Raw genomic sequence first — 24,293 nt, 5'->3', positions numbered from 1 at the left:
GACATATTTTTTCTTTAATCTACTACATTTGTGGAATTCACTGTTCATTATAGGGATGGGGTGAGGAACCTAAGGCCTCCAGCCTCCTTGGCATTCCCCCACAGTGCTGGAGCACACAAAATCTACTACTCCCCTAGGCTCTAGTGTGCGAGGGGAATATGAGGAGTGCCTTTCTGCTTCTCGGTTGGGAATACATCAGTGATCAGTGAGGGTTGAGGGTGTTGTTGTTTTGTTTTTGGTTTTTTTTGCTTCTCACTTGTGTATGGCCCCTGGCTGATTTTTCTGTGGGTCAGCAGACCTGACCCAAAAAGGGTTTCCTGCCCCTATTACAGTGATTACTGAAAAAGCAGTTCATTTTACTTGCATACTATGGTAAGTTAGGGATGTTTTAATGTTAGCTGTGGTTTTTCTGTTTCTGCTGCGTAAAACTGGCCTGTTGACATATTTGCATCTAATTTCGTTAATTTTAAAGAGAAAAAAATCTCATGAAAGTACATAAAAATGTGATTCTGCACCTTTTAATCAGTTGGGTAAACAATGCTCACATGGAATCTAATTGAAGAAAATTTGATTGCTCCTGTGAGTAAGGTATATATATTTTCAAAATTAGCCTCTATGGCTGAGTTTTATCCCTTCTGGATAAAAACTGTAACAGTTGTGTATTAAGTGTGATTATAAAGAAAATGGCTGTGTCTAGACTGGCAAGTTTTTCCACAAAAGCAGTTGCTTTTGCGGAAAAACTTGCCAGCTGTCTACACTGGCTGCTTGAATTTCTGCAAGAACACTGACGATGTCATGTAAGAAATCAGTGCTTCTTGCGGAAATACTATGCTGCTCCCGTTCGAGCAAAAGTCCTTTTGTGCAAAAGCTTTTGCGCAAAAGGGCCAGTGTAGACAGCTCAGATTTGTTTTGCGCAAAAAAGCCCCAATCGCGAAAATGGCGATCAGGGCTTTTTTGCACAAAAGTGCGTCTAGATTGGCACGGACGCTTTTCCACAAAAAGTGCTTTTGTGGAAAAGCGTCCGTGCCAATCTAGATGCTCTTTTCCGCAAATGTTTTTAATGGAAAACTTTTCCGTTAAAAGCATTTGCGGAAAATCTTGCCAGTCTAGACGTAGCCTATATGTTTGGGTATTTTTTCAAACTTATTTTATTAAAATATCAATGCAAACAACACGTACAGTTGTAACTCTATTGTAGATTCAACATGTATATTTCAAAGTTAAAGATCTCAACTATTTCAAAGTTCTGCTTTTCAAATTACTGCAAGCAATTAGCACATATTATGCACTAAGTATTTGTCAAATATATCTAAGCTCTTTTTGATATATAAAAAGTAAACTTGTTCTATGCCATTGTTAGACCCAGTTTTTGTTCTTGAGAATTTCACATCTGGCTTAAGATCTTGCATTCCTTGTTGTGATTTGCTTGGCTTAAGGATAACCTCTTGGAAAAGGATGTATAACTGCAATGACACAACCTTAAATATAGTCATATTACTAGGTGCCAATATTATCTTTGTAGATGAGAACTGTGTCAAGAAGTGTACTAAAGCTTAATTCTTCAAATATTTGTTAAATTTCAGGGTTATATTTAACTGCTTTTCTAGAAGAACTATAGCAATTCATATTTTGAAGTCTTCTCCATATTTTAAAGCTCAAAGGCCAAAAGAAAAAGTATATAGATACTGGAGGATTGTATCAAGAAGCTGTCAAGGGCAATAAAACTATTATGATTCATGGGATACTAGGTACAGGTTTTTGGACTAAAGCAATGCCAGACAAGTCAATGGTTGCTTGGTTTGTACTGTAATAAAGCCCAGACAACCCAGGTGAAATCAGTTCCCCCTTATGCAAAGGGGTGCACAAATGCATAGATGGCCTCTGCTCTGAAGGGTTAACAGTCTGCATTGGTGGATCTCAACCTGGGGCCCACAGCTATGGCCCATGTGACATCCCCAGAGCCATACACGTGGTACATAAATTGTGCAGATGAGATCCATATAATGCATAGAGCCATGGTGCCCAACACGTTAGCCACCAACCACATGTGGCTATTTGGCAAGTTGAATGTGGCTAGTTGGCTTGAACAATGTTGCTATTTGACTAGTTGAGTGTGGCTCGTTCATTATAGTAGTAGCCCCTGTGTAATGTAGGAGCTGGATAGCAGTGGGTAAGTGGCATTTTAGTCCAGTTTTTAAAAACTGCATCATGGCAGATGGTGTGAGACAAGGAAGATGAAGTGGGGTGGTGACAGTAATAGGAGCAAGGAACTGGGAAAAAAGCAGGAAAAAAAAGCCCTCTAAAAGCAGGAAATAAGGAGAGGGAAGGATTGTAGAGAGCCTGGAATTCAGGGATAGGCAGAAGTTATAGGGGCAGGAAAGGGGGCAGAACCTACAACCAATCAACAGAGGGAAAATATCTAGAGTCAAGCTAAAAGAGTCTGGCATCAAGAATGTACAGAGGGTCAGAGGTGTGTGGGTTAGAACAGCACAGGGATATGGTGCCTGGAGTGGTGCCCTGTATTGTTTTAGAAGACAGGACAGGAAGGAGGCAAATTGCCCCTCCCCATTGTGTTACTGCTCCCTCTGCTCTGGGAGGAGTGTCTCTACCTTTCAGTTCTGGCTTAATCTTGGGAGCTGCTCCTTCCAATTGCCCTGTGCTCCCATGTCTCTGAATGACCCCCAGTGTGGGTCACGAGTAGGCTGAGATTCCCAACTGGGCTGCCATCCTGGCATTGGTGCAGTGGATGTTGTGGGACTTCCCGGAGCTGCTCTTGCTCATGGTATTGCTGTTTTCCCCCTCCCTGAATCCATGGAGTCGGCTAGCCCCGGGGACTGCCCCATTTTGGTCCAGGTCTAATAGCTGGGGGTAGAGGGTGGGGAGAGTAGGAAGGGAGGCACAGGGAGCCTTTCAAATGAAAGAAACCACGCAGATCATTTTAAATGGTAAGTATTTGTCAGGATTTTATTTACCAGGTTCAGATGGGTGTAATTTCTCCTTCCAAACACCCTCCCTCTCCCGCGTGGAGGTTGGGAGTGAGGGGAGGAGTTGCAGAGAACCCCCCCGTCTCGGATTGCTGGAAAGCTGTGCTGCCTGCAGCCTGTTACTACAGAATCAGTGCATTCAACTCTGAACCTGACTGCAGCTCTTCTCTCTCGTGTGCAGGACAGTGCAACACTCTCCCGGAAGGAGAGGGAGGGAGAACGTGCTTTGTAGTATGCACTGTAATTCTAACACTCTTTAAGGATGTAATGCTGACAATCTGCTCAGTTCCCAGGAAGCTGGGAGGAATTCCGGGGCTGCTGTCCAGTAGATCTGCTGCAGTAACACAATTGCCTTTTTTGTTAAAGAGATGAAGATGCTGAACGTTTTGGTTTTTTTGCCAAGGGTAAAAGCAAATCTCAGTTGCAAGTGGCTTTGCTAAAACTTGATCACGGCGGATTTTAAGCAATAAGGAGCAGCTGGGTTTCTATTTACTGCGGTGGGAGCAAGTTGTAGGATGAAATCCAGGGATTAAAAGACCTATTTTCCACTTTGTTCTTTACAAGGGAATCTACTGAAATGACTTTGAGGATCTTAAGCTTGGAACTATGTGGCGGGAGAATGCAGTAAGTATTTCCCTTCATGGCTAGCACCGACACATTGTTAGATGCAAATGGGCTCTTAGCTATGGAATGATACACATGTAAAATGTTGCAGTCTCCCTCTGTCTTTAAAGCCTCGGTTTTACTTTATAGTCGACTCTTACGTAGCTTCCAGTAAATGTTGATTTTTTATTTGCCAAACATGCCATCACCCTAAATTTAGCCATGGCTACTTTAGGAAGTGTCTTTATTTTTTCCTAGACATATTGAATACAAAATCAAAACCAAGGGAGCTGGGGGGAGCTGCTATTCTGCAGCTCGCTGGTTGTTTAGGATGATCTGAGAACCAGCCTGCTTCTAATCGGGATAAAAAAGAGCCGTTTTCCATATTGATTCAGCTGTTCCCTCCGCCCCCGTTATGCTTGTTTTGAACCTGTCAAGAAAACTCCTGTCCTTGATCTTGTGAATTAGTTACCGTCTGGCTGCTCGCTCCAGGTTGGGTGTCTCATCCCTGGAGCACAAGCAGTGCCCTGTCGTTGGAGGCAATAGACTGTTACTAGCACAAAATATTTAGCCCACCTGCGGGGGAAGGAGGGGAGAGGAGGGGGCGGACTTCCAGGGAAGACCGGCCGCCCTGTCACTGCTGTTGGGGGAGGTCTCCTCGCTGCTATTTTTACATAGAGCGGCGGTGGCGGGGGAGGGGGGGGGGGAGAGACCACGGCATTTTGCTCGTTTCATGTGCACATCGGAGTCGGGAGGCTGTTTCCATTGCACCTTCGCTCTGACTAATGTTCTTCTTCCTCTGTCCTCTTCCCCCGCCCCGTTTGCCCCCCTGCAGCCCCCCTTCGCCTCGCTTCCTGCGTGGGTAGCTGCCGCCCTGGGATGCGATGCGGAAAGCAGGCTGCGGCCAGGCTCCTGTATTTGGGACGAGGGATGGCAGCAGCCCCGGCCCCTTGGTGCTGAGGGTTACGAAATGCCAAACTTCGCCGCGTGCCAAATAGCAGCAACTACGTTTTCGGGCATCCTCGGTAGGTTGCAAAGTTTGTGTCCAGGCGGCGCGCACCGCGGCCAGCAAGTGGCGCTGCTGCCCCGCGCGTGCCTCTCTGCCTTGCCTGGAACCGGAGCTCGCAGCGCGGCTCGCACGCGCCCGAGGACGGACTTTGCAGGTTTCAGCTCCCCTGTGGGGGATGTGCGTGTGCCTACAGATGTAATGGTGCAATCACTGCTTCCCTGGGCAGTCTAGCTAGGTAAGGAAACCACGATTCCAGCGGCGGGGAGAGCAGCTTCTTCCCTGGGCCCGTGAGCGGGTAAAGCAGCTTCACATCTGCAGGGCTTGGGTTACATTATTTATAATCCTGCTTTGCTGCATCTGCTGCTGCAGTCATCAGAACCTGGCATGCAGCATAATGGCTTGGGAAGCCCGGTGCAGCTGAGATGCAGTTCAGTGGTATCAGAAATTCCCAGCCCATCCCCACAGGAACAGCTTCAGTCACAGCGAGATTCCTGGGTTTGTTCGGCAACAGATGATGCTGATGGAGACATTATGGTTAGCGGGGTGAGAAGGGAGACCTGGAAAAGGCAGCCCGGAGTCTTGGGAGTCAGGACACAGGGGCAAAAGGAGACCCTGAGCTTGGCCGGCTCAAATCACCCTCCCCACCCTGTCCAGGGCTCATCTCCTCCTCCTAAAAATACTGGGGGACAGAGCAAACCACTGCACTGATGCTCATGTATTGAACACGCTGTTCCCTAATACACCAATAGCAGCTTAGTCTCTGAGATCCTCAGTTCAGAGATGTAAAAGTCAATGCAGAGTAGGGAAAGGAGATAGGGAGAAATAGGTTAGAATAATGTCTGAATCTGTTTCAGACTCGCAGTAGTAATGCATTAGCTGCAGCCATTTAAAAGATTTACAAATACAATTACATTTCTGGGGCTCTTCAAGATGGGTGGGATGCATGAGGTGTGGGATTCTAGTGTCTTTCTGGGCTAATTTTATGGGAAAGGTGCATCTCCCTTTCAGTCCATTACCAGATTTCAAAATACAGGTTCGTGGGGTGGGGGTGGGGGGGTGGGGGGGAGAGCCTAAGCAATTTTTCCCAGTGCTAATTGGTTCCCTCATTTAATTTTAATTAGATCAGAAACATTGGTGCCTTTTCCCAGAACTTGTACTGCATTTTTTTCTAGTCTGTTGTAAACAGTTCATAACGCTGTCACAAGGGAGCTAATTTCATGGGATAGTTAAAATGATGTCAGATGAAGACTAAGGTGGAAGGAAGCTAACAAGGACGCATTCTATTGAGATATTTTGCATCAAAAGCTTAGTAGGGGACTATGTAGCATATTTTATTCTTTTTTTTCTCATGCAATGCATTCATTTCTGCAGGGGATAAAGGTGGCAAAGATGGGGAAAATTGGCTGTGCTCTGCTGGTACTCCAAGCTCTTCTGGTGCAATTGGATCTTGTTCATGGAGTGGAGAAAAGTTATCCCATACTCAACATTGCAGTAATTCTGGAGAGGACCAAGCATGTCACAGAACGAGACATCCGAGCTCTCTGGAGCAGGGAAATGTCAGCAGACCTGGCCATTGATGTTAATGTAGTGACCCTTTTGGTGAACCAGACTGACCCCAAAAGCATTATAACACATGTTTGTGACTTGATGTCAGGCACCAAGATCCATGGGGTAGTTTTTGGAGACGATACTGATCAAGAGGCAATAGCTCAGATTTTGGATTTTATTTCATCTCAGACTTTTATTCCAATTCTGGGGATTCATGGCGGCTCCTCCATGATCATGGCTGATAAGGTAGGAATTTTTAAAAATTATTTAAAGCTTTTGTTGCACCAGTGTACCTTCATTGTGCATACTAACTTCAGAATATGTGCTCTGCAAGCAGCTCAAAGGAGGATGCCTCTAACAGCCTATATTCTGAACTTTAAAACAACATTATCCTGCAGTTTTGTACTGAATTACCACCCAATCTCTGTAAGATTTTTTTGTGGGGTTTATGTCTGCAATTTGTTTGTTTACATAAAGAATGTTCTTACTGACAGTTTAGTTACCCCTAAGCTAGATTCTGATCATTTTAGTCATGTTATATTGATGATGACCCCAAAGATTGATGGCTTATTTAACCTAATTGTAACAATAAAATGTTTTGTCCTATTTTTCATCTTAAAAGAAAGGCATAATATTATTGGCAACACTAGAAAGAAGTGCCACACTGGGAAAGATCACATGCAATACACTTGAATGGATTTGATGAGGGTAGTGGTAATAGAGAACTTAGAGGTTTTTGGTAAATACTGTACACAGATATTCAGTTTAGACTTGATTTTTCCCCCATTAATAGTTTACTGGGAATTGACCTCAGTTGTATATAAAGGTCCATACTTTGATATTTACCTAATGTTACAACAGCTTACTGAGAACCTGTGTTACAGTTAATTGGACTCCCTTGTGGTAAACATGAGGTTATGGTGTGCGGCTGGTTAGCCTTTGAACTCTTGAAATAATGTGAACTGATGATTTTTAGGAAAATGTTTTTCCATATCACTCATCCTAAGATTATGAAGTACTAGAAAAGTGACTTACACCTCCAGTGCACATTCCTTACTGGAGGCTTCAGAGGTATGGCAAACGCCCCCTCTAGCACACACAGCCTGGTGTGCAGTGTTCTATCTCCAAGGATTACAGGGTGCCCAGTATCTTAAGGGATCAAGCCCTATGTCCTGATCAGTTCCACTGTCAGTGTGTGTTGGCTGAGCGATGGGGCAAGAAACAATTGGCTGATACTGAAAAGCTCTAGCACCCGCCTTGTTTGTCACTTCTGTAAAGAGACAAGGGTTATTCAGCACACTTGCTGAGTCAAAAGTCATTTATTAACATTTCAGGAAATACTTTTTCAGCACATCATTCTCTAAAACCATTATCAAGGACAAAAATATTACTGAGAAATGAGGTATAATTTCCAAGCAGCTGAAGAAAGCTTTTCTGTAGCAATAAAACAAGGGAGGCAAGGAGACTGTTACATATTGGGTAGAAATTCACACAGATTCAAAGAAACGTTGAAAAGAATTATGTAAAGTGAGTCTAGATATACTTCTTAAATGTGAAGAACAGAAGAGATGGATTATGTATGATCTTTGAAGGAGTAATCAGAAATAATTCCTGACTTAGCATTTCACTCGTTTTATTAACTGGTGGGACTAAAGATGTTCTTTCAGTGTTAGTATTTTGAGTGACCTTTATCATTACTACTGGCAATGTCATATAATGGTTCAGTAAATATATGTTTGAATTGTAGTGGAATTTCTATAGGCAGACCTGCGGATTAATGGACATATCAGATATTCGAAATGGTAACACACACAAACCTGTTGGGGAACATTTTAACTTGGCCGGGCACTCATTACTGGATTTAAAAGTGGCTATTCTCTTCAAAAGTAATTTCAGGAACCAACTAGAGAGAGAGACTGCAGAACTAACCTTCATATGCAAATTTGACACATTTAGCCAGGGATTGAACAAAGACATTTCTTGGATGGGCTGTTATATTCAACACCCAAATGATATAAAAGCTAAGTATCAGACACTTACAGCCCACTCTATTAGCCTCATTTAGCACAGACACTTTAATTGACAATTTTTTTACTCTTCCCCTCTTTCCTTTTTTCTACTATGTATTTGTACCTCTGGACCCCTTATTCTATTCAGCTGAAGAAGTGGGTTGTGCTCACGAAAGCTCATGATTATATATATATAATGTTTTTTTAGTTACAGTCTAACATGGCTACCCCTCTGACACAGAGTTCATGATGTTACTACCTTAAATGCTAAAGGCATATATAGCCTTGGTTTACAATTATTTTGAAATAATTCCTCTTATTTTGAAATAGCAAGCAGAACATCCACACTAACAAGATGGTTATTTCAAAATTACAACTGGTTATTTTGAAATAATAACTCCCGCTAGTCATGAGGAATAACATTATTTCAAAATAGTTATTTGGAAATAGTGGTAGTGTGGACGCTCAGCTGTTACTATATTGAAATAATTGGCCTCCACAGGCTTCTCACAGCTGCACTTGTGTCCGCTCTTGCCACACCCTTTACAACTCCAATGCTCCCCTTCTTCTGCAGAGTTTAAAGCTGCAGGAAGAAGGGAAAGGGCTTGTGGCACCAGGAGAGGCCTGCTAGCCCCGTGTCACACATCACCCTTTAGTGGAGTCATGAGTGACCCCAGCACTCCCTCTGAACCCCCCCTCAGATGTCAGCAAGCCCACAGCACCCTTCGATGCCCCTGGTCAGGGCAAAAGAGGGCACCAGCCTGTACTGGTGTAGAGATCCTGGATCTCAGTGAGGTCTGTGGGGAGGAGACCAACATCCAGGATCTCTGCACCAAGAGGTGCAATTCTGGCATGTATAGCTGGATGGCCACCAGCCTGGTGGAGTAAGGGCACACCAGGACACTGGACCAGGTCTGGATGAAAATGAAAGAACTCCAGCAGACCTACACAAAGGCCAGGAAGCAAAACTCCTGCTCTGGGGTGGTACTGCACACCTGTTGCTACTATGAGCAGCTGGATGCCATCCTGGGAGGGAGACTGGTCACCTCCCCTTGCATCATCATTGACTCCGGCCAGGACACACACGGCGTCAGCCTCCACAAGGGCAGGACTGTAGTGGAGGATGATGATGATGAGGAAGATGAGGAGGAGTAGGCTAGCCAGGACACCATGTCCGCAAGCCAGCTGATCCTCAGTCTGGAGCCAATGCCCCCCATCTCAGGATGTCTCCCAGCACTTGGACAATCCTGGTGAAGGCACTTCAGGTGCATTCCATAACTTTCCCTATATACATACAGGGCAGGCAGCGGGCTGTAAGGGGCTGCACATGCCTCACTTGGCCTTCTCAGCCTGGGGTTCGCACAACAGACTGTGCACATAGGTGCACATGGAGAGCCAGTCTGGAACACTCAGCCCCATGATGCTTTCACACAGGAACCCTTCGTTCCTTCTTACAAGGTTCCTGGACAGGCCTGCCTTACTTCGAACTCTGCGATGGGACATCTTCCCATGACAAGCCACTGCTAAGGAGGCTGGAGTCATGGAAACACAACAGTGCCACATACAGCACAGGCTCATGCCTGCAGTCAGGCAGCATCCACTCACAGTTAAGCACAGCAATGTGGAGGAGACCGATCACCTGCATGGGAACCTGCTGTGAGAAAAGGAACCCAGAAACACTCTGTCTGGCAAGCAGCCTCTGCCACTCACACACACCTCCCCCAACACCCTCCTTCTTCCCGCAGGCAGAGGTAGAAGTTCTTTGCAGGATGCCACCAATGCTGGATCTGGTGTGTGTAGGACAAGGAAGGAAGCCGAGCGGTCCCATCCCCACTCCTGCCCGCAGGCTCCTGGTCTGGCCAGCATCTTCCCAGGCCTGCTTGTCCCTGGGCTGTGGGAGTAGTGATGCTCCCCTGTGATGTCCATACCCCTATAGGAAAGTGCCCACTGTGTAGGCAACATATGGCCTTACTCGAAGCACATCACCATCTTCTGAACTTGAAACCTTCAGTGTTGTCTCAGACATCAGGGCTAGGCTTCATGTATAGTGTCTCCTTTTTACCAAGATGACTATCCTTGTCACTTTTCCTCTCAGCTGGCCCAGCTGTGAGCATGGCACACCCTCCCATGTCATCTTCCTGACTCCGTGAGATCTGCCTGAGGAAGTGCACCAGGGAAAAACTGCTATGGGACCAGATGGCCTGCCTCCAGTCCCTCATCCAGAGCTTCGATGAGGAGCACTGGGAGCAGAGAAAGGCTATGTGGGAGCAGCTGTTACACAAGCATGAGGCGATGTGCTCCTCAATAATATCAGTCATGGAGCACATGACTGTGCGTATGGAGTGGACCACCAGCCACTTCCCTTCACCAGCCAGGTGTGAGAGGAATGCATGGAATTCAAGCACTTTCCTCTCCCTCCCTTAGTGTCTTGGGAACGGTATGGAAAGCTAGCTGTGATGCAGAGCACATGGCTGCTGTCCCTCAGGTGCCCGAAATAGCACCCTTGCCAGGATGGGGATGTGGGTGCTATCTATGGGCCTCCTACAATTGAGAAAGTCCATGGCAGCAAAGCCAATGACGATCGATTCAGCATTCCCTGGAGTGATGACCCTCTGCAGCAATATGATGTTGATGGCCTTGATCACCTGCATTAGCATGGCCCCGAACATGGATTTCCCCACTGGTTCCTCATGGAGCAGTAGCTGTCTGGCGTGGTGAGTTTCCACTGGGTGATCAGGACGTGCTTCTGCAGGGGAATGGCGGGTCTCAGCTGAGTGTCCAGTTGCTTGAAGCCAGGGTAGGGCCATTCACACAGATCCAAGAAGATGGTCTTCTGTATGCAGAAGTTCTGGAGCTTGGTGTCCCATCATTGCAGGACGATGTCGTCCCACCAGTCAGAATTGGCCTCCCTCTGCCAGAAGTGGTGTTCCATGGTATGCAGGGTATTGAGGATCATTTGCTGCAGCAGGCACACCAGGGTCTGGGTGAAAAGGTCCCCTGGTCAGGGCTGCCTGTTGTGGTCCTGAAGCAGCATGCGGGCAGTGTGGATCAACTATGCCATGAGGTGCAGCATGAGGCCTTTGAGCCTGGCACTGCTTTGCAGCAGCTGTGGCTCCATGTAGTCAGTGCTGTGGTGTCCTCAAAGGCAACAGAGAATGTGGCGTAAGTGTGGTGTCCTGCGAGGGGGTAGGCAGTGGAAAAGTTGCATGTGAGACACGACTGTAGAGAGGAGCCCCTTTAAGCATGAGTGTCAGCTAGCCTCAGCAAGCAGCTACAGGAAGTGTCTGCTCTCCTGGTGTCCTCCCCAGAGTGCTTCCATGGTCTTTAAATGCAATGCAGGCTCCAATCAGTGTGGATTTGCTTTTTCAAAATAATTCTGTGCTATTTCAGTGCTGCCTTGTAATGTGGAAACACTATTTCAAAATAGCTATTTCCGGAGTTATTATTTTGAAATAAGTTATTTCAAAATAATTTCCTAGTGTAGACATGCCCATGATGATGAGGTTATGAGAACTATTACATCATGAGCTACTGAATTATTTGTAAGGTTATACAATCTTGATAAAACTAATATTTAAATAGATCCGCATTTTTATACCTAATCAAAAAACTTGCAATTGAAAATCCCACCTGCCACAAATTTAAAAACTAGAGGAGGTATCTGAGAAAATGAAGTAGTTAATCTTGTGCAGGTCTCCAGAGGTTATTAACTTACATACACATAGGTATATGTGTAATATAGAGTCACCTTGTAAAATAGATACACCTTGATTTAGATCACTAAAACAGAGGTGTTTTAGTAGTATATTAATCCTGTAATTAACTGTTTGTATTTATTTCTGTTTTGACATCTGTTTTTTAGTGGTCATTCCGACTTGGTATTTAAAAATGCTTGCTTTAGATGAAACTTAAATTTTCAAGATCTTCACTTGGGAGTAAAATAGTTCTGTTCTTTATGAAACCATCATAAAGTAGTTAACCAGTTGAATAGAACCTTTGCATGCATATAATAAGCATAAATTGCCTTAATCGTAGAATAATTTTTGTCATGTACTTAATGTGTTTCCAAGCTGGGCTTTGGACAGTAATAATATTTACATGTGTAGCTTTTTAAACTCTCTTTGGGAAGAAAATTCCTGCATAGCACAGGTAAAATTCACTATATTGTTGAAGAAAGGAAGGTCTTGGAATATGAAACCCAGTTCCCAAACCAGTGCCATGATTTGGGTCAGAAACTTAGTCTACTGGTGGCAGATGACTTTAAAAGAAACAATGGTCTCAAGGTGCAGTGGGGAATGTCTAAGTTGGATATTTGGAAAAACTATTTCACTAGGAGCACTTGAATAAGTTACTTAGGAAGGTGGTGGAATCTCAAGTCTTAGAGGTTTTTAAGAATGGGCTTGACAAAGCCCTGGCTGGGATGATTTAGTTGGGGTTGGTCCTGCTTTGGGCAGGGGGATGGACTAGATGACCTCCTGAAGTCTCTTCCTACCCCAATTTTCTCTGATTCTATGACTATTCTAGTTTATAGAGCTGTGTTAGCTTTCAGGGTAGTGCTCTTTTTGTTCTGTGATACTGGATGTTTGCATAAATGTTAGTTTTCTTGTCCCATCTCCTACCCCACTATTGCTTTCTGCACTAGATTAGGCTGTCAGCATATAAACCCTTTATATAGTGCACTGGGTATTGCTATGTGGCCATTCAGTTCCTGGAACTTGTCTGTGTGGCAAGGTTAGGTGCATCAACATGAATTAGACATTAGACCTCTGCAAAGCATAATCTTTTGTTGTTTTAGTAATGATCCTGTAACCCCTAAGATTTCAGTAGGATGGCTTCCATAAGTACAGGTTACTTATATGTTCAGGCATGTGCCATACTTGGCAATACCTCCTAAATGCTTTAAATCAAATATGAAGCTCAGACTCACTCCTTTATCTTTTCCACTAGGTTTTGCCTCGAATAGCCTGTGTAACATTAAAGCCTGATCTGTGATCTTTGCAGTACTGAATTTTTGGCATTTGAGTTTCCTTGTTTGGTTGTCACAGTAGGAAAATACGTATCATATTTACAATCATATGGACATGTTGGGTTTATTTTTGCAAAATAGCTTTATGTAGTAGCTTGGATAGTTAAAAAAAGCCGTGTAACAATGAGCAATTAGCATGTGTCCTCAGTAAACTATTTATTTTGCATTGATATACCTCTAAAAACTCAATACAGACTTTTCTAGTACTGCTGCTTTTAATAATAGACTTTTAATAATACTTTTTATAATAATAGACATACAAACTTACAAAAAGGCATTTCCTATATTGAAATTGCTGATAATCCTAATGATATGTGGCACATTCCAATGAGATTATCATTAGGAAGTGGTACTTCTTGAAACAAGTTTAGGAGACTTGAGCTAAAGAGATGAACCCCCCAAAAAGAAAATTAAGCATTAGTGTATAATTATTGTGTCAGACTTTTTGAAAGTAACTTACACTGATAAATTACATTAATATAGTCTTCTTTTTCTTTAGTTCTCTGAAGTCCGTTGTGCATTAGAACACCTAAAATTAGCTGGACATTCCTTTTTTAAATGAATATTCCCAATGTGCAACTGTTTGGGGGCTTGAAAGTATTAATATAAAATTAATTTATAAATGATTCAAAATACAGGACTATGTAGCACTTTAAAGACTACATAGTCCTGTATTTTGTTTCAGCTACACCAGACTAACACGGCTACATTTCTATCACTATTATTAATGATTATTTGTCCTTGTATTTACAAACATTTAATCATCTAACACTTCTATCATCCATCACCAGTATTGTATGATATATATATATATATATATATATATATATATATATATATATATATATATGTTATCTGTGTTCTTTTCTCTGTGAGATAAAAACCAACATTTTGTGCAACATTATACAAAATGTGGAAGCACAGGCAAAAAGATACTTTAGTGTTTGACTAGCTCCTTAAAACCAATGGGAATAGCCATGTGTTAAGGACTATTTGCATGTTAAGGCTCATTGTCTGCAGTATTTTCTATGCATAATATTTGTATTAAATGGTTCTAATTATGCTTTGAACTCCATATTTCATTGAAGTGAATTGTGAAGTCACAGCATTTCTGCTGCTTTAGTTCGGTTGGAGACAGTGTTCTGTAAGATTGAGTTAACTAGGAGGCAGCATTTGGTTTATATTGTTCTTACTGTATCTTTGTAATAGTAAAAAACCAAGACTTTTAAAAAGCCAAAGGTAAGTATTTGAGGGACATCGCATTAAACAGCAGAATTAGGAAAACCCTCAATTCACGGGATGTGTGTTTTACTCTCCTGTCTAATTAGAGAGACACGGTGGGTGAGGTAATATTTTTTACTGAATGAACTTCTGTTGGTGAAAGACAAGCCACTTCTTCAGGTCTGAGTAGGCTCAATATCTTGCCTCTCTCCTAACAGAAATTGGTCCAGTAAAAGCCATTACGTCACTGTAATGGGGTTAGGCCCTAAGGCCTTATAGAAATCCTCCAGGAGGCTAGAGAGGTTCTGGAGCAGTGGTCTCCAACCTTTTTAACCACAAGATCACTTTTTCAATTTAATTTCAATGCAAGATCTTCCTCAAACCCAAATACCCTTGCCCCACTTCCTTCCCACCCCTTCTCCGAGGCCTCTGTCTGCTCACTCCATCCCTCTTTCTCCCTGAACCTCATCCACTTTCAGGAGGCTAGGGTTGGGGATTGAGGTGCAGGCTCTGGTCTTGGGCCAAGGTGTTTGAGTGTAGGAGGGGCTCTAGGCATAGGCCAGGGCAGGGGATTGGGGTTCAGGGTGCAAGCTCTGGGAAGGAGTTTGGGTGCAGGGGGAGGTTCAAGGCTGGGATGGGGTTCAGGAAGCAGGCTCTGGCTGGGCACCATTTAACTGAGACGGCTTTGGATGGTGGAGCAGTGGGGTTAAGGCAGGCTAACTCCTGCCCTGGCCCTGCATCACTCTTGAAAGCAGCTGGCATGTACATCAATGGCTCCATGGTGCCATGTGCTGGCCCTCATCTATAGGCATTGAGCCCACAGCTTCTACTGGCCACGGTTCCCCATTACTGATCAATGGGATCTGCAGAAGCAGTGTCCACAGGCAAGGACGGTATGTGGAGACCCTCTGCTCTGCCTCTCCTAGGGGATGCAGGGATAGCCAGTCACTTCAGGAACAGCATTTGTCATAGAAATAATGACTCGAGCCACAACAGGTTTGGCATTTTAGAACTCACTACTCAAAGAATTAAGTGTAAGTGTAAGAGAGAAATGAAAATTATGAAATGCACAGACCAGTCAGAAACCCAAACTAACCCACTTTGCAAACAGTACAAGAAGTAACAACAACCCCCCATGTGTGTGTTAGGTCAGGAGATGAGAGTGGAGGACAGTGCGTGTGTGTGAAACTGACAGAGACACACACGATGGCTGTGTCTACAGTGGCACCCCTTTCCAGAAAAGGGATGCTAATGAGACTAGTCAGAATTGTAAATGCCGCGGGGGATTTAAATATCCCCCACGGCATTTGCATGAACATGGCTGCCTCTTTTTTCCGGCTCGGGGTTTTGCCGGAGAAAAGTGTCAGTTTAGACGGGATCTTGCGGAAAATAAGCTCTTTTCCGGAAGATCCCTTATTCCTACTTTCAAAATCTCATGAAGATTTTCTCAGCAGACGGCCCTCTACTGATCAAGTTTGTTCATTAAGCTTGGTGGAGGAAGGGAATGTTAACTCTTCCTAATATGGGGGAATAAAGGACTGTTCAGATGCATGCAGGAGTTGAAGGAAGACAAAATTGGTTTCATTTTCTTGAATGGTGAGGAGGATCAGCTTCTGAGGTTTGGGAATTGCAGTATATGTAGACTCAGGCTGTGCAAATAGGATTATTTATATTCAATATCACTTTTGAACACAGTTGATTTTTGGTGTAGGCTACTGTGGTTAGGACTAAATTCACATGGTCCTAGATTTGCCTGGTCTATAAGTGAGGCTACTACATAGCCTGTATTCATTTATGTAAATGGGGAATTATGCCTAAATAGGGCCTATCACAAGATTTTTCACCACAAGAATAGTGTAATTTCTCTCGTAAAATGTCATTTAGATTTACTTTTAACCTGCCATTTCCTACAGTGTTTTAAAACAGAAATTATTAACAACAGTGGACCTTGTGGCACCTTAAAGACTAATGGTACATCTACACAGCGGGGCTTAACTCGAAATAAGCTACGCAAATTGAGCTACGTCAATTGCATAGCTAATTTGAAATAGCTTATTTTGAACTTGGGAGCATCTCTACAGCACTTATTTTGAAATAGAGCACTCTTTCTCTGACTACCCTTTCTCCTCGTATAATGAGGGTTACAGGAGTCAGAGTAAGAAGTCCTCCAGCTTGACAGTATTTTGACATTATTTCAAAATAATTGCCTGCTGTGTAGACATGGACTAAGTTATTTTGAAATAATGCTAGTTATTTCAAAATAATGTTGCTGTGTAGATGTACCCTAACAGATTTATTTGGGCATAAGTTTTCATAGGCAAAAACAAAGTGGGACATTGCCCACGAAAGCTTATGCCCAATTAAATGTGTTAATCTTTAAGTTGCCAGAGGACTACTTGTTACAGATACAGACTAACCCTTTGACATTAGACACTGATAAGTTCATCTACTGATGTGAGACTAAACATTTAAACTATTGATAAATTCATTTGTAATCACTGCTTCATATGATCCAGAAGTACACAAGACAGAACATTCACACACAAGGTATCCAAGCTATTTTAAATTTTAACTTGTTAGAAGCCAAACTATAAAACTAGAACACCCAACCATCAGTTTGGCATTTAACCACCTGCTTGAAAGCAATCAGGTAACTTTCAAGAGCTCTCTTTTCAAACACTTCTTGAAAGAAATCAAGTTGGTTTTATATTTAATAACCGATAAAATAGTAATAGGACTTCTATACAGTACTTTCAGCAATTACTTCATATTTGTGGAGCATGCACTCTTAGGGTACGTCTAGACTACATGCCTCTGTCGCCAGAGGCATGTAAATTAGGCTACCAGACATAGGAAAATGAAGCGGCAATTTAAATAATCGCCGCTTCATTTAAATTTACATGGCTGCCGCGCTGAGCCGACAAACAGCTGATCAGCTGTTTGTCAGCTCAGCGCGATAGTCTGGACGCGCGGGTGTCGACATCAAAGGTATTTGTCGTCCATCCAGGTATGCCTCCTGGAGCCTTTCCTCTGTCTGGTAGCCTAATCTACATGCCTCTGGCGACAGAGGCATGTAGTCTAGACTTACCCTTAGAAACTTACACAGTGAGCTCAACAGAAAGGAGACCCATATTGTATCAGTTTGCACTATTTTTCATCCATTAACTGCACATGAGAACATGTTTACTTTAATTTGAATGGACAGTTTAATAGTTTGTTTTATTTTTGTTACCTAGATGGTAAAGCTTAATAAACAAGCAGCCTCACTTTATGAATTTCTATTTTTGTTTTGTTTCTGATGTGATTGCAATATAGTTGATGGCTTTGGACTGGCTTGAGGGGAGACCTGGGAACCGTTTTGGCAGATATACCCAGGGGGCTATGGTAAAGAAAATGAGAACATCTATTCCTGTTTCTGTTATAACTCTAGCTTTATATTGTCTTTTCCTCAAGCTACCAAGTTGTGTGGGTTTTTATCTGAAGGAACCCACCCTACTCAACTTGGATTGTTTCCAAACCATCTGTCACACTATTGTTTTTAAAAATCCCTGGGATGTTTTCAAGATTCTTTCCTCCTCCCCCCAAGTCTTTTAGGGTGTGTCTACATTGGTCCATAGGTCAAAATAAGATATGCAATTTGAACTCTGCAAATTGCTTATCTTATTTCAATGTTATTTCGAAATAGCTTATTTCAAAATTTGGCGCCATATACACAGCACTTATTTAGAAATAAATTGCTATTCTGAAATGCCCCTTACTCCTCATGGAATGAGGCTTACAGGGAGGATGGAATAGCAAGCCCATTATATTTTGAAATAAAAAGTGCATTCAAAAGATGCAGAATAACTATTTCGGGATACCTCTGGTATCCCGAAATAGTGCTGCAGTGTAGATATAGCCTTAAAGACCATCAACACTGACTATTTCAATTAGAAGTAATGTTCTTGAGAGGGGATCTGTGCTTAAGATTTTGAAGTGCAGAAATGTATAGTAGGTTTGTAAAATTTAAAGTGTTTGAATTCTGTTTTTTGTGTTGCAGAGCTCAAATTGTGCAACCTCATCCCACTTTTCAAATATGGAGTGAAAGCCTTTCTAAATTTAACAGGAGAATGTAAGATTTGCAGTCAGACTTTATCAGATTTGTGATATTGCTTATCAGATCACTGGAGTTTCCACCAATGAGACAGATGCTTTGTTTTTTTTTCTTGTTGAAATTCACACCTGAGTTAGTCTGTGGCATTTCCAGTCCAGCAATATGTGGCACCTGGAGTGGGGAGGCAGGATAGAGAGGGAAAGACTTATAGGAACAGAGCAGGAAGTGAGGTAAAAGAGGTAGAGAAAAAATAAGGTAAATAAGAATAAATAAAGACATGCCAAGCTACTCTTGCCAGATGCACATTATTGCTGCTGGACATTATCTAGCTAATTTGTCTGGGTCTTTTAGGCCATCTGTTCCTTAACCCTGACCACAATTATCCTCTCTATCACACATATACATAGCAAGGGTCAAAGTGATTAAACAGAAACTGAGGTAGCCCATTGAGAATAGCTCTATGGGAGAGCAGAAAAGGCATATTCAGAGGGAAATCTATCCTCTATGGGTGTGTCTAGACTACATCCCTCTTTCAACAGAGGGGTGTAAATTAGATACTTCGAAATTGCAAATGAAGCCAGGATTTAAATATCCCACACTTCATTTGCATAATCACATAATGGCGCTCTTTCGAAAAAGCACTATTTCGAAATTGAAACCGCAGTCTAGACACACCCTATGAAAGCGATTGGCTGGACTAGTTAGGTGTGATGAGACAGACTCCACCTAAGAGTATCTGACAAGTATAACCATACATTTGAAACAAGTAATAAAAGCAGATAGTCAGCATCTTGGAAGAAGACAATCATGTTTATCTGAATAGTGAGTGAAACTTCCAACTATCCACGGAGGAAGCAACCCGTCATAAAAATAAATTAACTGCTAACAACAAAACAATATCCTGGTGGTATTCAGCATACCCCAGATCATAAATTGGACTTAAATCTTCTTTGTATAATTATATTTATAAGTACATGGCAATTAAACATTATTAAATTTGGTGAAAATTTCAGGGAGAGGAAAGCTTTTATCAAACACATCTAGAAAATGACAAATTCAAATAAAACCCACAGGCCTATCTATATAGAAATTTATAGTTCCAATGGGAACATCTTTCTTGATGTAACTCTGTGATTTCTGGGACTGTAAAGCAGTGGAGGAATAAGAGGGTGTTGGTGCATCATGGATAGAGCTAGCTAAACAGTGTTAAGTTTATGTGTGAACCTTCAAAATAATTTTTGAACTGCATATTTGGAAAGATTTTTATTTAAAATTTTTCACAAATGTATATTATTTTTTGGTTTCAGAAATTAGTTTTAGTTTTGTCATATATCTATATGTCTGATATATGACTGCAGAAAATGTTTTTTTCTCTCTTTTTTTCTAAATAAGACTGTGATAGATGGTAGGGATACTGTCTATAAAGGGTTATACTCAGAGAATCCATGAACAAATCCAGGAAGTGTTGGTAGGGAGCCAGGAGAGCCAATGAGAAGAAAGTATTAAGATTTGAATTTGTGTAAGAGAAGCAACAAGGGCTGTAAGAGAGCTGGAATGAGCCTGTGAGACAGAAATGAAATGTATAGTACTAACCATGTCTAGCAGAACAAAACCTTGAAGCAATAAATATAAGTACACAGGGAATGTTTGTTTAGATGTGATCAGGTTACTTTCTGGCTACGTCTACACTGGCCACAATTTCCGGAAAAGCCATGCAAATCAGATAAGTCAGGATAGGGAAATCCGCGGGGGATTTAAATATCCCCCGCGGATTTAAATAAACATGTCTGCTGCTTTTTTTCCGGCTTGGGGAAAAGCCGGAAAAAAAGCGTCTAGACTGGCGCGATCCTCTGGAATAAAGCCCTTTTCTGGAGGATCTCTTATTCCTACTTCAAATAGGAAGGTGGGAGGTGGCAGACTGCTCCTGGGGAGTGATGGAGGGCTGGCTGCCAGTGGCTTGCTGTCTCATGTTTTGGGGCCACTGGGTCAGGGGCAGTGACTGCTGGCTCTGGGCTGGCAGGCTTGGAGCTGGCACAGGCACTGTGGCCAGAGTCAATGCCTTTAAGGGCTCCAGGGAGGGGGAAATGGGGAGGGAGAGGAGTGCTTTTGGTTGAGGCTGGAGTGGCCACCAGGGCATCCTGGGAAGACTGGAGGACCCATATTTCGATATAAGTGTCTACACAGCACTTCAAAATAGCTATTTTGAATTTGGCGTTATTCCTTGTGGAATGAGGTTTATCAAATTTGAAATAAGCACTCGCTTATTGGCTGTGTAGATGCTAGTAAGCTATTTCAAAATAATGGGTGTTATTTCGAAATAACTTTGCTGTGTAGACATACCCTTAGATTGCTATTGAAAAGCATATTCATTTGAGAGAGTGCTCACTTATCTAGATGATCTAGCATAACTCCATTTGGGTCTGCCACCTCAGTGCTTAGTCTTCACAAAATTATGGAGGGAAAATGCATTTTCAGTCCTATTTTTTTCTCTAAGGTTTCATCTACGCTGCCAGTTCTTCCAGCAGAAAATATGCTAATGAGGGACTCATTAGCATAAGTTGCTATCTTATTAGCATATTTTCTGTTGTTTCTTTTTGCGCAAGAGTTTTTTGCTCAAAAAGAAGCAATGTGGACATTTGGGTTTTTTGCACAAAAACTCCATTTTGCGCAAGATCCTCATGCCTCACACAGCTTCCACACAGCTTCTTTTTGTGCAAAAACCCCTTGCTCAAAAAGAAATGGCAGAAAATATGCAAATGAGACTGCAACTAATTAGCATATTTTCTGCTGGAAGAACTGGCAGTGAAGACGTAGCCTAATAGATACTTTGGGTTATACCCAAATCTTAGATATTCTATTATGACACTGTTCTGTTTAGTAGGGTTATTTCAGTACAATTGATTCCTAGCTATGTTACATCCCACTCACTGTGTTATAATATTCATAATGAAGAGACAAGCTAGGTGAAGTAATATCTTTTATTGGACCATTTTTCTGTTGGTGGGAGAGACATGCTTTTGAGCCACTAAGTTCTTCTTCTGGTTTGGGAAAGGAATTACCAACATTGCAGCAAAATACAAGGTATAACAGATTGTTTTTCATCAATAGTTAAAGATATTTGCATTTGATACTCTAGCATTTGGTACTGAAGGCATAGAATGCTGAAGAACCAGAGAGGGCTGTGCAGAATGGGATAGAAAACTGGCAGCATGTGACTTTCAGGAGAACTCCCAAGTGTGCTGCTGGCCTGGAGCTAGAATTCAGGATGTGACTGAGAGTTTTCAGAGACTGATGAAGCCCTCGGATCATTACCCCTTCCAACTTCTCCACATAGAAACCAATGATACTACTAAGAATGACCTTGAGTGGGTCACTGCAGATTATGTGGCACTGGGAAGAAGGAGCAAGGAGTTTGAGGCACAAGTTGTGTCCTTGTCCAGTCTCCTTATTGAAGGAAAAGGCTCAGGTAGGGATAATCTAATTTTGGAAGTAAATGGGTGGTTGTGCAGATGAAAAGAGGGCTTTGGATTCTTCAACAATGTGATGCTACTCTGGGCAGACAGATCGCTAGGAAGAAATGGGACCCACCTATCAAAGAGAGAGAAGAGCATCTTCACAAGTAGGGCTGCAAAACTAGTGAGGAGGGCTTTAAAATAAATTCATCGGGGGACGGTGACTTAAGCCCTGAGGTAGGTGGGGGAAGTGGGATACCATGAAGAAGCACAAGGAGGAAGGTGCAACAGAGGAGAACCCCAGATTCATACTGAGAAAGTAGGCAATTGGCTAGTTATCTTAAGTGTCTGTACATGAACAAGAAGTCTGGGAACCAATCAGGGGCTACGTCTAGACTACATCCCTTTTTCGTAATTGCTAATGAAGCGTGGATTTAAATAGCATAAAAATGGCTGCCGCTTTTTTTCGGCACGGAGCTTTGCCGGAAAAAAGCACCAGTCTAGACGCTGATCTTGCGGAAAATAAAGCCTTTTCTGAAAGATCCCTTATCCCTCTATGAAATAAGGGATAAGGGATCCCTTATCCCTCTATGATTCAGAAAAGCAGATTTTGACTCTGTTGGGAACTGATGGGCAGGATCCCCTGAGACGCTAACACAAAGGAGAAAGGAGTCCAGGAGAGCTGTCTATATTTTAAAAAATGCTTACTGAAGGTGCAGGAACACTCCTAATGTGAAAGCAAATATTGTAGGTTGACCAGCTTGGCTTAACATTGAAATCTTTGCACTTAAACACAAAAAGGAAGCTTACAAGAAGTAGAACCTTGGACAGATGACTAGGGAGGAGTAGAAATATATTGCTAGCACACAGGAGTGTAATCAGGCAGGCCAAAGTGCAATTGAAGTTACACCTAGCAAGGAATGTGAAAGGTAACAAAAACGGTTTCTACAGGCATATTAGCAATAAGAGGGTGGTCACAAAGTAATCTTTGACAGATGTGTGACGGACCTCCTCCCATGTTTTATTAAATGGACTTATGGACATAAATATGCATAACTCAAAGATGCTTTGGACAAATTACATCATGTAACCTATCAACCTTAATGTCATAATTGGATCGATCTGTTTATCTTAATTTGGTGTATGAATCAGTCTTGTGTGTAAAGTGAGATACATGGAGCATGGATTGGTTTATAGTTTTGGATGTGCAAATGAAAGCCATGAAGGGTGTTACCTTCCATGTTTAGATGACTAACTGTAAACACCCTCTTTTGTCCTTTAAATCCTAGGAGTAGTTGGTTTTAGGAACACATATGTCAGCCCCAATTTGTAGGGGCAGGCCAAGTAAATGACTCGGGCCTGCTAGAAGGGGATTTATGATGGGGCGCCACAACCCCTCATTTTAAATTCCCCGCGGACATCTACAGGGCACTGTGGGGCAGAGAGAGCACATGCGCGGCATCCTCAAACGCCGTGCAACAGGTGAGAGGGGAGACGCCCAGGCAAGGCATGATGTCACATCCGGGACTTTAAAACCATGCTGCCCAGCTCCAGAGGGAGCTGGGGCCCGACTACCCATGCCAGCCCGAGCCATTTTTGCGGCCCGGGCCCCTGCCCCCGCCCAGCAGCAGCACCGTGCAGCCCCCCCGAGGTGCCCCTGCCCAGCCCGGCAGCACTGCACAGCCCCCCTGAGGCGCCCTTGCCCGGCCCGGCAGCACCGCGCAGCCCCCCTGAGGTGCCCCCACCCAGCCCAGCAGCACCACGCGGCCCCCCTAAGGTGCCCCCGCCCAGCCCGGCAGCACCATGTGGCCCCCCTGAGGTGCCCCTGCCTGGCCCAGCAGCACTGCATGGTCTCCCCGGGGGCACCCCTGCCCAGCCTGGCAGCACTGCATGGTCCCCCCAGGGCGTCCCTTCCCAGCCCGGCAGCACCGCGCAGCACCACTGACCTGCAGGGGAGGGACCAGCACCAGAGGAGAGAGGCAGGGCAGGTGTGTAGAGGGAGGTGTTAGGAGAGAGGATGAGGCAGGGTAGCTCACATGATCAGAGTGGGGCTACTGGAGGAGTGGGCACAGGGGGGAGAGAAGGGCTGGGGGAGGGGGTCAAGTCTCAGGAAGGCTGAGGGCAGTGAGAAGGGCAGGAATCAGGACAGCAGAGATAGGTGAGGGATTGGGGGGCAGCAGGCACCAGGGGAGCTGATGGAGCAAGGGGAGGAGACATGGCAGCAGAGGGAAAAGGTAGAGGTTTGAGATATGTATTAATAACTTGAGTGCCACAGTGGCACATCCAAACAAGTCCCATGAATTTAGTACTAGTGCACAACACAAAATTCATTCTGCTCATGGGAGGAA

The 24,293-nt window shown here is 43.4% G+C and overlaps 1 protein-coding gene across 1 annotated transcript in view; it reads left to right on the top strand.

Annotated features, from left to right (window-relative positions):
• The first annotated feature begins 2,891 nt into the window (after positions 1-2,891).
• The window catches only part of GRIN2A (glutamate ionotropic receptor NMDA type subunit 2A), a 523,774-nt gene continuing 502,372 nt past the window's right edge, over positions 2,892-24,293 (top strand). The window contains exons 1-4 of the mRNA XM_075899286.1: positions 2,892-2,945; positions 3,549-3,608; positions 4,423-4,612; positions 5,968-6,390. Coding sequence (XP_075755401.1) covers positions 5,986-6,390 — 405 coding nt within the window. The 5' untranslated portion in view covers positions 2,892-2,945; positions 3,549-3,608; positions 4,423-4,612; positions 5,968-5,985. The remainder of the gene's footprint in view (positions 2,946-3,548; positions 3,609-4,422; positions 4,613-5,967; positions 6,391-24,293) is intronic.

This window comes from Pelodiscus sinensis, chromosome 16, assembly GCF_049634645.1.
Source record: "Pelodiscus sinensis isolate JC-2024 chromosome 16, ASM4963464v1, whole genome shotgun sequence".
Classification (NCBI taxonomy): domain Eukaryota; kingdom Metazoa; phylum Chordata; order Testudines; family Trionychidae; genus Pelodiscus; species Pelodiscus sinensis.
The sequence above is the reverse complement of the archived record's forward strand: the minus strand, read 5'-3'. Positions and strand labels throughout refer to the sequence as shown.